Genomic DNA, 15,411 nt, shown 5'->3' on the forward strand with positions numbered 1-15,411 from the left:
TTTGGCTCAGGTCATGACTTTGAAGTTTATGAGTTGGAGCCCAACATTGTGCTTGTACCACACCCCTATGTAAACAGATAAGATTTCCGAAAGCCAAAGTAAGTAGCCCAGAGGTTTAGATGCCCCTCAGACCTTCTTACCTTCCCCCAGAACAAAGTCATCAGGATCTTAGCGCTGTAGGAAACTCATTCACAACCGGATCTTTGGGATTTTCTCCTCTTAACACACAGAAAGCCAGATAAAGTATAATGACAAAAAGAGAAATCAAGATTTAAAATGAGATGAAAGACACAAGGCACTCTGGGGCGGGGAGAGGAAGGCAAAATAAAAGGAAGGGAAAACAGGAGATGAATAAGCACAAAAATTGCTTATACCTCAGTTTTGTGTGCTTTAGGAAAATGGGATGCTTAATGCCCTTGTAAATAATTTGAGATTATGTAAGGGACCTAATATGACTTTTAAAATATAGCCATCATTGAAGTACCTGCGTGGCTCCATCGGTTAAGAGACAGCTCAGGTCTTGATCTCAGGGTTTATGAGTTCAGTCTCCAAGTCAGGCTCTGCCCAGGGTGGTGTGGACCTGCTTGGGATTCTCTCTCATTTCCTCTTTCTGCCCCTCCCCTGCTTGCGCTTTCTGTCTCTCTCTGTCTCTCCATCTCTCTCTCACTCCCAAAATACATTAAAAATGTTTTTAAAAATAAAATGATAGCCATTATTATTAACGTCAACATTACTGTATTTGAGCATCTGTAGGTTTGTTCTAAATTTATATTTCAGGTTACTTTGTGATGCTTTGACTCCATTTAAAGCAATTCATTTTTGTCTCCATTTATAGCAATTAATTTTTAATTAGATACAAATAAAATTGTTGCTTTTCTGTTTGTTTGTCTCCAAGGAAATCCTGGACCAAAAGGCCAGAAGGGAGAAAAAGGGAGTGGAAGCTTGCTAAGTAAGTTCACGGTTCGTTGTTTTTATGTGTGGCTTGTAATAAACAAGCTTATGATCATAGTGGTCTGGGCTCAAGGCAAATGTTGGGAACTTTAGCATTGATCTGGAGAGATTCTGTGCAAGTCAGCCACAGTCTTCTACAAATAAAGCTTGCTAATTGGAGTAAAGCAAATAGATTAACTTATACAACTCTGAGTCTCATGACCCATTCTGTTTTCATGAGGAACACAGTTTAATTTCCACACAGAAAATTGTTCAGTTTTCAAGCCACTTTCAATCTGCTGAAGAAAAATCTAGTTTATGAATAGAAACCATGATAGCCTCCTCACCTACTAAGTAAGCCTACTGAAAGGCTACATACAGGAGTTTCATACAGGAATCCCTGCTAATAGGATTATTAGAGGAGGTGTCTTCAACATACCAGGCAGCTAGTCAGTTGTTGTGTGTCTAGGCTGAATCCACACAGATCAAGTGGAAGGATTATGAAGAGGGATCGAGGTTCCAACAGGACCTACGTGTGATGTGTGTGACTCTTAGAGTAGCCACTCCGCACACACAGTGATCGTAATCTCTACCCAACCGGGATCTCTTTTAGGTAGATTTTGGCTCATCCTTTAATGTACCAAAAATGTAGCATTTTTAAGTTGTAGTTATTATTTTAAAACTGTAGTACTAATGTCTCTCCCTTACAACGAAAGTATTATTTTTAAGTGGTATGGTGCATAGATACCGCACTTAGATAATAGGATCTGCACTGGGAATGCCAGCCACTAAAACATAGTGTAAATACAGGATGCTTCTCACAACTGTTGCATTGTTGATCCTGTTTCCCCTAAACTGAACAACATTTAGTATTGGGTATTGCCTCAAGGTGCTTTAGCATCACTCGGTGATTATTAGCGTTGTTATTATTATATTAAGATAATGGAAACAGTAGTATGTTTCTTCACCTTTGTGTCCATTAATTCTGGGATGTGATCACTTCTGATGGCTGGAACACTATATCCCACTTACTATCCTTGCCCCTTGACACTCCAGGTATTTTCACTGGAGCTGCTTGTAACTCTTCCCTGTCCTCATGTTTATCTCTTTCTTTATCTCTGGTTCTTTTTTATCTCTTGCTCCTTTTCCTGAGACTTTCTCTGAGCTACTTAACCTTGACTCTGGGTAGGTTTGGCAAGCAAAGAACTTCTATGTTTTGCAGTCTGTAAACTGAACACTCGCACTGCCTTCTGTTACCAGAGGTTAGCAAATGCTTTAAGTACCTTTTTCAGATATGTTCAGAAATGTTTCTCTTATAGATATTTTCATGGCTGTTTTGAATTTAAGTGCACACTTTCCTTGTGAAAGCAATAATAGGGACATTTCTGTGTACGTGTTTATGACCGCAGACTTCCCTCCATGCACTTCCCCCACCCACCATAGAGAGTATATATAAACTCCATAATTCTCTCCAAAAGAGAGAAAGAAATTGGGGCGTCTGGGTGGCTCATCGGTTAGGCGTCCGACTTTGGCTCAGGTTGTGATCTTGCGGCTCGTGAGTTCGAGCCCCACGTCGGGCTCTGTGCTGACAGCTCAGAGCCTGGAGCCTGCTTCAGATTCTCTCTCCCTCTCTCTGCTTTCGTTCTGTTTCTCTCTCCCTCAAAAATAAAAATAAACACTAAGCATTTAAAAAAAAGAGAGAAAGAATCATGTACACAAACATTTATACACTTTGTTCTGCTTTTCCTTATTTAAGTTAGTATGTCAGTCATCTGCCCATGTCGGTACAGGTGGCTCTAGCTCTTTTCTCTGGATGACTATGGTCCCATTATATACATGCTAAGGCACAGTTACTAAAGTGTATCATTCTACCCCCTAGTCATGAGTACTTGATGATACTGTGTTTGCCATGGTTTGGCTTTATTAAGCAATGCTACATTTAGCAGTCTTGGACATGATCTTGTGGAAATATTCTATAATAGAGTATTTGCTAGAAGTAGACTCAATAGTGCCAACGTGGCATGCATTTTACAATGTGATGGTTTCTTGTAAATGGCCTCCGAAATGTTGTACCAATTTATTCTGCATGAGATTGCCTGATTCCCCACATCTCCAACTACTTCTGATTAATAGAACTTTATATTAAATTATTTTGATAAATATATTTAATATATTTTAGGCATGATTAAAATATAAAAAGAATAATCACTGATTTCCTCTTTTGTGCATGTATCAGGACCAGTATAACTCCCTGATCGTATTTGGGCAGGGCCCTTTTAAGATCAGGCGGGTTGGGCAAGACACCCTCTGCTACCATCTCATTAAAAGGCCCTTCACCTCTGGACAAGTCATGCGCACAACTGACTCCAAGATCCCTTTGTGGCTCCTTCAAATGACTCTGGTTCCTGTGTGGTACCCAGGCTCCACATGGCTTTCTCTCTGGGTCCTTGGTGCTGTTGGGGCTCTTTTCCCATGCTCAGACCTCTCCCCACTCCAGTAGCCCGCCATCCCCACCATCTGCGAGCACCCTTAGTCGGGATGCCTCCCACGTAGTGACTGGCAAGCTGCTCCTGCCAGTTCTCAGAGCGAGACCAGGAGCCCTCTGCCACCCACTCATCTAATGTCTTACTGAGCCTGCGTTAACCCACTGGGTTCTAGGAGACATCTCATGGATATTGATCATAGATGGGTTCTTGACATTCAGAAACCATACTCTTAACAATTGACAGGGAGGACATAAAAGAAAACCCCTTCATTCATTCATTCACATTCATATTCATGCAGCATATGTTCATTGTGTGCCTCCTGGAGCTGAGCATCACGGCTAATAAGATCACTGTTGTCTCTTGCCCATTTAGAGCCACTTTTCCCTGAAATCCCTAGATGTGTTAACAGGCAATTAGACAACACAGCAGAGCTATATTGGGGGTAGGAATAGGGCTCTACACATATTCAGAGGAGATCAAGACTGTTAAATTCTTTAAGATATTAAAAAATATTCGTTTTTATTTGCTTATTCTACCTTCTTATCTGCTTATTCTACAAATTGTACACACACACACACACACACACACACACCTTTTTTTAGGTTTATAGTGAGGTGAAGTAGAGCTTGGACAGTTCTTTCAACACATGTACACCAAAAAATCAAAACTTGTTTCCTGAAGTTACCTGGCTATGTCAAGCAAATATTTTGATCATGAAAAAATAATGCTGAAAACGCTCTACTCCAAAAAGCTCTTTGTATTTTATGCTTTAAGTATCTAGTATAGGTCCTGCAGATAAAGAAGTATTTCCGTAGAACTGGAAATATTTAATGTAGGTGAAGAAAGGGATGAAAAAGAGAAAGAGGAAGAAAAAAAGGAAGAAAAGGCAGACTGAAACAAGGAACAGGAAAAATGTAGGGTACCGTGTTGTTTTTGAGGTTCTCTCTGTTTATTAACAAATCACATTTTCACATGTCTCATTTTCTCCAAGATTTACAGATAGTCCCAGGCATCACAGTCCTTGATTTCTAGTAGAGTTCTAAGTACTGTGTCCATGTGTCTCTCAGCCCTTCCATTCCCTCTCCTAGCAAACTGACATCATGACACCTACCTCACAGGGTTGTTGTGAGGATCGCATGAGATACCGTGTGTGTGAAGATGTTCTCTGTAAAATTATAAAGTGCTTTAAACACCTAAGGTCTGCTTCACGATGGTCTCTCCTAACCAGACCTGCTGTCCCTTGCTGGTATCATGCAGACATTTAAAACCTGTTATCAGGATAAGGAGGCAAAGCAAAATGAAAATGCAAGAAGCCAAATAAATGTCACGGACAAAAAGACGCTAGAGAAGAAGATGTGATTTTACATTAGATAGAGGAATGGAAGTGTGACCAGATCACAAATCAGGGAGTTTGAGCTGAGCAGAAGAGCGTAAGTTATAAATAAAAGAAGTGACTAAACGGAGTGTGTGCCAGAGGCCAGAAGCTGTCAACAGAGGTCAGAACAAAATGTCAGCCTAATAAAACAAGAATCCAGTCTCTGAAGGATGAAGCGTGAGCCCAAGAGTCTGCTGATGAGGAAGCTCCACGAAAGGTTGAAACAAATTAGAGTGGTCAGCGGTACTGTGGGTCTGTGCCTGCGTGACACCAAAGTCTGCCAGAATAAAAAAAGATGAGGAGGAGGAATCAGCCAGTCTTGAGATAGTCCTTAATATTAGAAAACTGGCAATGTTGACGAGCCTGTTAATGCAAACACCTAGAGATGAGTTGAAGCTCTTTGTCCGTGGTTTCATTAGGTGTGACTTCGGACCCCAGTCTGTACTGGGGGCCAGCTGGAACCTAGTAACCCAACTTCCCTTGCCAGCAGGCCGTGGTCCACATTGGCCACAGAATGATCCTGATCCCAGAGATGGTAGGAAATAATTTCAGGGCGCTCCATTCACAGGTTGTGTGATACCCCAGAGTGCAAATAGATTCTAAGTGGGTGAAATACGAATCCACACTTTCCAAATTATGGGAGAAGGGCTTCTCTTTTCTTCTCCCCTTAGACAAAAGTGGATTCTGAATGCCCAGCTCAAATGCACAAATTATACCAACTTGAGTAATGTGCAATGGAAGAGAAAGAAGATGGCACCAAGGTCTCATGCTTATCACGAGGCTTCCTCTGTTCTCTTCTCGCCCAACTTGGAAGTGTGTTTCAGTCAAGCAAAAGCAATTCCAACTATACAATTAAACACTTTGTGTGAGGCCCTGTCCTAAACATACCAATTACCAATGTGTCATTGGTTAGTGTTTTTCACTGTGCTTTGTTCATGCCCAGTGAGGCTATAATTAGAATGTGAATTTAAACTGTCTTATTTTAAAACTCATGTAATGATATGAAATATCAGTGTGTCTTCCACAAATCCTGAGGACTTTGCACACTCTCAAGTGAATTCTGGTCTTTCTCAAAGCATCCAGTTGACCAAAGTGAAACCTTCTCCTCCAAACAATGAATAATTATAACGGTGAACATTTAAACAACACTGGGTGTGCACCAGGGGCTTTTGATGCATTATCTCATTTAATCCTCAGAAGAGCCTTTGAAGTAGGTACTTTTGTTATTCCCATTTTAGTAGATTGGAAACTGAAGCTCACTGCTGATAAACGGAAGGGCAGAAACTCAAAGACTTTTTTGTAACTATGACTCGATTCAACACCCACATTCTAGTTTTATCTGTTCTGCATAGCATGGAGGGTGTGGAGAAAAGAAGAAGGAAAAGAGAGAGATTTGTAATAAGCAATTTGGTTTTCCAGAATGGGCATAATAATTTAAAGACACTAAGCAGATGAAGATTCTTAGAGTATGACTTCCATTATTTCAAATTAAAAAAAAAACAACATTCTCAATTTCGATTTGTTTATGCTTCTACTTTCACATATGCGTTCAGTTGCCTCCCGTTCTGCCCCACATCTGTTATCCGGAAACATAGCGACCCTGGAATAACTGAATTTGCATTGTCGGTAATAAGAGTTCTTATGAGCAAGAGGGAAAGGAACTACCTGTTAATATTCTGTCTTTATTTCAGTATCAGGCTCTATTTCCACATTTTTTTTAATACAATGTGGCAGCTTTGATATTCCTCTTCTGTTATTGTATCTGCTTTTATTTTTAAAAAAATTTTTAAATGTTTTATTTATTTCTGAGAGAGTGAGAGAGAGAGAGACAAACAGCGTGAACACAGGAGGGTCAGAGAGACCGGGGGGCACAGAATCTGAAATAGGCTCCAGGCTCTGAGCTGTCAGCAAAGAGCCTGATGTGGGGCTCGAACCCACAAACCATGAGATCATGACCTGAGCCGAAATCGGATGCTTAACTGACTGAGCCACCCAGACGCCCCTGTATCTCTTTTTTTTTTTTTTTTTTAAACTCATTTCTGTACTTTGCTCAGCAGCCCTCATCATGATTGAGCAGACCAAGGTATCCTGGAGCCATTTGGCTCCAGGTAACTTAGCTAAGTGCTGCTCTTTCTCCACAGTCTATGTTTTTATAGCTTCGTGTGAGTCCATGAGTTGTTGTCCAAATGTGTAACTTTACATTAACTCAATGAATGTGTTCCTGGATAGCAGAAATCACTAATATGTCGTGGAAATTGAAATAGAGATTTAAATCAGGAATGGATCCAGCAGTCTGCATGTGCTTGTTGAGTCCTTGTTTCAGGCTGACTTAACACAGCCCAACTCCTACCAGAGCCAATTAGAAGGAAAGACTAAAACAATCCGTACAAGTCCACTCAAGTCTTTCGCACCATCTGAAATTCATCCAGTTACATGCCTGAATGCCTATGGATGAGACCCAATGTGGCACTTCCCATCCTCCACAACCTCAGAAGACCAAACGGCTTGCCTGCCCCTCTTCAGAGAACCTGGTGCTGGCTTCCCACTCTGCAGTCAGTTTAGTCTTACACCAACGCAAGCTGATTTCCTTTGTTCCAATGACAGCACTGAGTATGGATTCACAACCAGTACTTGCCCCCTCTCACCCTGGCTTCTCGGAAATGCACTGTCCTGCAGTGGGAAACTCAACACCAAATTCCCAGAACAACACAATTGCTTGCTTGCACGTGAAGTGTCCAAGAAATATCTCCCATTATGGCTTTACCTACAGGCTTGACCTTCCCTGGGGTGCTCTAGTTATTTCCATTCCCTGCTTCCCTGAGTTACTCACATTCTGCTAACCCCTCACTGCAAAATGAAACACCTGAATCCCAGCTGCTTTTCAGAGGCTCATTACTGGGAACTATTTAAAGGAATCCTAATATGAATTATTTAGCAAAATGAAAGCCACCCTTCTTCCTAATGATGTTCTGTGTAATTCTGATTTTTCATTGCCTAGAAGTGCTGAAAGGTAAATTGGTTCACCTGAATACAAATATTCAGTTTCTGTGCACAATATTTTTGCAAAAACTCCACATGGCTTATAGCATAATTCATTTATTCCCTACAAAATGATGATGTGTTCTTGCCCAAAACAATCTTTCATGCCAAACTCTCTCCTGTTATAGTCTCCTGTTTTATTCTGTTACCTTCTATATCACCTACACCTAGAAATACTATGTCTATGCCAAAAGAGTATGTACTGTATCACTCAGAAAGTAGCCAAATGAATAATTATTATTAATGTATTTTAAAAGGCCCTTAATAAATACTTGTGCAAGTTTTTAAAAAATTTTTTAAGATTCTATTTATTTTTGAGAGTGAGAGAGAGAGAGAGAGAGTGCGAGCGAGCATGAACGGGGGAGGGGCAGAGAGAGGGAGACAGAATCCCAAGCAGTCCCCAGGCTCTGAGCTGTCAGCACAGAGCCCGATACAGGGCTTGAATCTATGAACTGTGAGATCATGACCTGGGCTGAATTTGGCTGCTTATCCGACTGAGCCACCCAGGCGCACCTTTGCCTTTTTTTTTTTTTTTTTAATTAAAAATCTAAGCCTTTAAGGTAGGTTTTACAGTGACATAGTGGTTATTTTTGTTAAAGAGAGGTTTTTACGGTGTTCCGATCATGACATAACAGGGTTGGCCGCTGAGTTCTAATTTATGAAATAAAGAAAAAACTGTATTCTCAAATTTATACCCATTGAGGTACTCTCTTTTTCACTTAATTTGCAGCTAATCAAAAACAAAACAGAGAAAAAAGAGAGAGACGTGTATTAGGCTGCTAGGGTTGCCAGAACAAAGTACCACAGACAGAGGGACTTAAACAACCCAGTCTATCCCCTCCTAGTTCTGAACACCGGAAGCCCAAGATGAAAGTGTCCTCCGGACACGAGTCCTGTTGGAATAGGCCCCACCTGTATGGCCTCGATTACCCTGAACTCTCTCTCTGGAGGCCCTATCTCTACATATAGTCACCTGGGTGTTAGGACCTCCACAGATGTATTTTGGGTGGATCTAATCCAGCCTATAACAGGAGAGTGTCAAGAATTGATGTGTCTGGAGCGCCTGGGTGGCTTAGTCGGTTAAGCGTCCGACTTTCGCTTAGGTCATGATCTCGCGGTTCGTGGGTTCGAGCCCCGCGTCGGGCTCTGTGCTAACTGCCAGCTCGGAGCCCGGAGCCTGTTTCAGTCTGTGACTCCCTCTCTCTCTGACCCTCCCNAAAAAAAAAAAAAAAAAAAAAAGAATTGATGTGTCTGTAGACAGTCTCGTGTCTAAACCTTTGCAGGCAAGGCTGGAACTGTCAGAATGAGCAAGATCTTCTCCACGGGGCTCTGTTGTGTCTTTCTATCTGTCAGGCCTCAAGGCCTAAATTGTGTAGTAGGTAAACGTGAGACATTCAACTGTTTCTCTAATAATAAAATCAATTTCGCTTTTATTTGTTTCTTATCAATGTTTTGTTCTCACATTTCAGGGAAGTTCTTTTATATTATGGTGTTTTTATGAAATAGTGGTGGCCAGGTGAATTCAATTTAAATAGATAGTAACCAGTGTTAATTAGATTTCGGAAAAAGAATGACCTGGGAATCTATTTCTAACGTTTATTATCAGATAATCACTATTTATGTATTTGTAAGGATTTTTTAAGTAGAAAATAATGGAAACCTGTTTGATCAAGAAACAGAATCTACTGATTCACATACACAAGAATTCCAAAAGGTGGTTGCTTCAGGCTTGATGGGATCCAGGAGTTCAAATAAAGTCATTTAGATTCAGTATCTCTCTCTCATTCTCTCTCTCTCTCTCTCTCATATCCACTCATAGTCCATTAGATTCTTGCATGCCACAGAATATGCACATTTATCCATGTCTGAGAAAGAATGCCACCTTTTGTCCATCAAAAGAATTCTTGCTGTCTCTTCTTAGATACTGAGTTTTTCCTTGACTAAGCACTTTAGTCTCTAAAGGATCGATGCCAGATGATGGGTTGGGCAGGATCACCCCTTCAGAATCTCAGAGTATAGGGCTAAAGGCCCTGAAAAAGTGGATCAACCTAACTGTGCTAGTAAATAATATTTAATAATATTCTTGTTAAGTACTTATTGGACAGCAATATTAGGTCAATTCTTCCATGATGCAAAAGAATTCTTTTACTGTTCTAACATTTCTTCTTGGACTATGGTGAGCATTGGCATGATCTCTAAGGCTTTTATCATATATGGATGGCTGGACTCATACAGAGATTTTTATTTCGGGGATTTGGGTTGTGGACTGCTATGTGTAGTTTCCAGAAACTTTTTTTGGAATTGTGAGGCACAGTATAGTTGGAAATCTCTTTAACACATGATACGTTTGTGGTACCATTACCGATTCCCAGTCTTTGTGCCAGGAATCTGAATTTTTAAGAAATGATAATATTTGCAAGAATACCTGTAATAGAAAGAGTGAGTCTTCTGGGCCAGGTGCTCTACAGAGCACTTTGTATGTACCTACTTCACTTAATCCTCACAAGAAACCTATCACTCTGCTATTTTCCCCATGAGGATTTAGAGCAGTTCATTAACCTGTGCAGAATCACTCAGCTAGTATATATGCGGTGGAATGTGAATCTTGGTTCATCTCATTTTAAATTGTATCCCATTATAGTGCATCTCGACTTTCTTTTGCAAACCTCTTCAAAGTACATTCACCAGTTCTCACGAAAGTCCTAGAAGGTAATTACGAAAGATGCCATAACAAATAAAGAAATTAAAAAAAATGAAAATGGGCAAAATAATTTGTCCAAAGTCATAAAGGAAGTTTGCAGCCTGACTTCTCAGCTAGAGAAGCTTCCTGTTTCATGAAACAGATCTGCAACCCACCCCCACCCTACCTGACCCCCTCCCTACCTCTGGTGAATAAACACCAGGACCCTGTCTTTTGAAATAAACCATTTAGTACTCCAACGTAACTAAGGACCCACATTTTATAGCTTTTCTTTTCTGCTTTTCTTTCTGTTATTATCCAAACCAAATTTGCTATCCCGTGCTTTTTTTCCTTGTTTCTAAGAGTATCTACTTTGATTACACCAAGACAGGCAAAATTTACAGTAAGCAAATGGAAGCATTGAGTCCTGGAGGAGAGAGAAACAGCTTTTTTGTTGGATATTTGAGGCATCAAGTGATCTGTCCTCAAATATCTGTGGACACAGCTTTTGGATGCACATCATGGCTTCTCCTGTCAAATGCAGAGGTAATGGAGACTGTCTACACTATTCTCTACCAATTCCGCAAGTCAGTCGTGATAGCCCCCTGGAGCTCTGAACAGTCGTGAGTCTAAACAAAATATAGCACACAATGACAAGGAGAACACACAATGACAAGGAGAATGTATATTGTCTTTTAATTTACCTCCTGATCTAATTCAAGGGGCAAACACTCAGTAATTTAGAAAATAATTTTCTCTTCATAAAAAGTCAAAGAATCTGTACTGAGTTGTCAGCCCTGCCAATAGCTGGACAGATTAATCTTTCTTGGACCAAATTTAAGACATTTTTCTCCACAAAAGCCACAACTCAAAATCCCCACAGTCTATGATTTCATAGTTTCCTAGAATAACTTTCAGAATGAAACATAATGAATAATTCTATCACTACCTTTTAGATAGTACTTTACTGTTTAAAATATGTTTCTTCACTTACTGTCATATTTGAAATATCAATTGTAGGAGGTACGTGTTATTTATTTTATAAATAGTCAAGTTAAGGCTCAAATAGGCTAAATCACTTATCAATGTCCTAACAGATTATAAAGAGGGACACAAAGACCTTTATACCTACATTTTCAGAAATCAGAAAGAATGATAATGTAATTTATGTTATTTTGTGATGTGAGTTTTCTAAATTAGCTCCGTTCCCTATCTGAATGGATGGCTTGATTATTTTTATGCTCTACAGTTTTACGTGACGAGCAAAGTTGTAAATAGTCTAAAAATAGGTAAGTAAAATGTCCCTTCATAATTTTTTTTCAGTTCTCCTCAGAAACTCTAGAAACTAAGACTCACTTAGAAATAAAATATTAAATAATAAAATTGGTCTAATAAGATAAAAAAAAATCCTAGTATATGGACATGGTCCCTTGAAGAAAACCATATGGTCTTTGAAACACAGACTCGCCTGTTTAATTGGCCATTTGGAAATCCAGTGGTAGAAGCAACATTAGAGCCCGGGATACTCTGCAGACGACTTACCCTCCCAACCACACTTGCTTTTCTTGTCTTACTCGACTTGGCCTTTTCATTTTGTTTGTTTTTCCTCCAAGTAAACTTATACTTAACCATCACGTCCCTGTGGGGATCTGCACAAGAGGGAGGTATTCCTTCTAAACGCAAAGTTCTTCTTTCATCTTAAATATCAACCACTTCCTCCAGCAAGATTCTTTTAAAGCTTTCTCTGATGATTCAGCTAAAAACCTGACAAATTAAATACAGGAAATAATAGCTAGCCTTCTGCTCCTTTTAATTTTCACACATTGAAGTAATTCACTCCTACTGATAATTAAGTTAGATTTAGTCAATGCTATGTGAGTTTGGTATCGTGTATTTTGAAACAACAGATTCCCAGTCTTTATTTTAGTTGTTCAGCAGTTGAACTATGAGTGTTCCGTATGATCATGGTGGAGTTTGCTAACTAATTTCTGGTGAATTTCCAGTGTAGTCAAAATATCTACTACCCACCTATTCTGCAGTCCTCAGATCTTGGCGGTTTAGTTTGTTCTTTAATATTAAAATAAAATCGAACACGAACCTCATGTTCCAAGGCAATTCGAGTGCCTCCTATCTAAAATAGTTTGGTGAGCAGCACCTGGGTGGCTCAGTCTGTTAAGCATCCGACTTTGGCTCAGGTCATGACCTTGTGGTCCATGAGTTCGAGCCCCATGTAGAGCTTTGTGCTGACAGCTCAGAGCCTGGAGCCTGCTTCAGATTCTGTGTCTCCCTCTCTTTCTGCCCCTCCCCCGCTAATGCTCTGTCTCTCAAAAATGAATAAACACTAAAAAAATTTGCTTAGTTTGATGAAAATACAGAAGAAATTACACTCCACCATGTACCTTCCCTGACACCCCTGTGATACTGGGTTTAAGAGTGAAAGTTCACATCCATGTGAAACCTCAGAATGTGACTTTACTTGGAAGTAGGACATTTGCAGGTATAATTAAGCTAAGATGAAGTCATACTGGATCCAGGTGGGCCCGAAATCAAATGACTGACATCTCTATGAGAGGGACACACAGACCCAGGAAGAAGATGGAGGCCGAGATTGGAACAACACAGTTACAAACCAAGGAACATTAAGAGTTGCCAGGAGCCACTAGAAGCTGGGAAAATGCAAGGAAGGATTTCTCCGTAGAGCCTTCGGAAGGAACATGGTTCTGTGGACCTCTTGATTTCAGACTTCTGGACTCCAAAACTCTGAGGGAATAAATTTCTTTTAAGCCACACGACTGTAATCATTTGTTATGGTTGGCTTAGGAAAGTAATAACCTACCTATCTTTCTTTCTCTCCACACCACTCGTTCCACAGTAAGCACTACATCTCTCCCTTCATTTGAGGATGTAGCCTAGTTCTACCTGGGGGTCTAAGATGATTTTACTGAAGGTTTAGTTATAATAGGAAAATGCAAGCAGAACTGTCTACAGTGTAAAGGTGAACCTCAGGCTTCATTGTCTTGAAATTCTCAGCCAGTTTAGACACCACATCGTCCTCCCTGGCCATTCTCCATCTCTTCGCCGCCATCACACTACACCGCACGCCCCGTCTCCACTTAGACCCTCTCCATCTACTTTGTCCTCTGCTCTGTCACAGGATTTGCAAAATATTTGTCTCCTTTAACTTCCAGAGTAAGATTCAAAATCGGTTACAGTAATTTTCCGGAGAAGTTTAACTCCATCTCTCCAGACATCTGATATCCAGGTTGTGCCTTTCATAGCTAAATACCTCATTAAGCTAATTATCATAAAGAAAACATCACTTCCCTTTCTAGAGGAATTTGGCCACATTGTGGTGACTTCCCAGTCAAACTGCAATCAGATTTTTTTTTAATTTACTACGTTTGGAATTAAATATTATAATTACCACTGTAATGAATTTAACCCTAAATCCTAATTCTAATAAATGATATGAATAAAGAAAACATGACCATGAGGTAAACGATACAGTGATAGTTGAGATAACTGAACTCCTCAAGTGTTATTTTTAACCTCTGTTCTTGACTTCTATGCAAGTAGCGTTGATGGACACGTGCAAAAAGCCCCCAGAGTCTGCATCCTTCCTGATCTCTCTTTTCAGATTAGAATTTTCTCTATCTAATAGACCCTAGTGGAGTTAGAGTATCTTTTTTTAAACCTTTAAGACTTCCACTGGAGCATTTTTACAATTTATTTATGGCTCATGCGTGACTCCATCAACACGACTGTCAATGTGTTCTCTTCTTTATATAAAATACATTTCAAATATAAAGGAAAAAAGAATGAACATTTATAACAAACCGTTGGCCAATAGTCATGTACACACCACCTGGATTTTAGAGAGATTGGCGTCTTACCATACCGACTACAGATATTTGTTTTTCAAGAAACAGAATGTTGACTAATACAGTTGAGGTCCTATTTATGCCGGCATCCCTAGCTTTTCCAGGGTGAATCTTTATCTTGGAATATATATGTCTCCTTTCATTTCTGGTTTTATACATTTGCTATATATGTATTATGTACAAACATAAGACAATATTTTGCGTGTTATTTCCATGAATGGCCTTATTGCTCTCTCATTCTGAGCTTGTTCTTTCCTCTCAATTTTACAAATTTCAGCTTTGAGTCATTGACCCTTTACAACCATAAAGGCAGAAAACAAAAAAAACTTATATATTCAATTTCTTGCCCCATATACAAAATTACTATAATATCCTTGGGTACTTCCTTTCAGTCTTTTTATATAATACTTAATATTATATTATCATCTTTATTTTTCCATTCCTACATGATCTTTTGACAGTTATGCTTAATGCCTCTAAACCCTCCATTTAATGTATATATAATAATCAACTCTTTATTCTAAGATATTTATTATATGTATGTTTTATTTCCTCCTTTCAAAATAAGCCTACAGTTAACAAAACAGAAATAAAGTCATTAACTTTTATGATGTTTTGAATTATTTCTTCACATTTCATTATAAAACCTTTTGCAAATTATCTGCCTATGACATTTTTCTTTTGGTATCTTATGGTCATAGAAATATGAGTAAGCTATTAGTATAATAAATATTTTATATGTTGTTTTTATTTTATATCCAGACTTTTAAGAATATACAAAAATTATCAGTACTATACCCTTCCCTTCAGAACTGGGAAATAAGAATAGTAAGATTGCCTGGAGAATGTTAAGCGAAAATGATTCAGAGCAGAGATATGTCAAATCACCTAACCTGATGGAGGGTACTAACATAAAGAAAAATGTATTAACTAAACAGTGTTGGCCAGTCCCAGAGGCAAAATCTCACTGCTGTGCCTCATTGTAAATTAATAAATTCATTAAAGTAATAATTCACTGAT

The 15,411-nt window shown here is 39.3% G+C and overlaps 1 protein-coding gene across 3 annotated transcripts in view; it reads left to right on the forward strand.

Annotated features, from left to right (window-relative positions):
- Positions 1–15,411, forward strand: part of MSR1 (macrophage scavenger receptor 1) — a 78,683-nt gene that overhangs the window by 48,259 nt on the left and 15,013 nt on the right. The window contains exons 8-9 of one of the 3 annotated variants that reach the window (XM_039221176.1): positions 896–949; positions 10,898–11,014. In XM_039221176.1, the coding sequence (XP_039077107.1) occupies positions 896–949; positions 10,898–10,917 (74 nt within the window). In that variant the 3' untranslated portion in view covers positions 10,918–11,014. Of the gene's footprint in view, positions 1–895; positions 950–3,166; positions 4,614–10,897; positions 11,015–15,411 lie in introns of those variants that run through there. The other 2 variants (XM_039221183.1, XM_039221170.1) reach the window with 2 other exon arrangements.

The sequence above is a fragment of the Hyaena hyaena genome, unplaced genomic scaffold, assembly GCF_003009895.1.
Source record: "Hyaena hyaena isolate Hyena2069 unplaced genomic scaffold, ASM300989v1 scaffold_17, whole genome shotgun sequence".
NCBI lineage: Eukaryota > Metazoa > Chordata > Mammalia > Carnivora > Hyaenidae > Hyaena > Hyaena hyaena.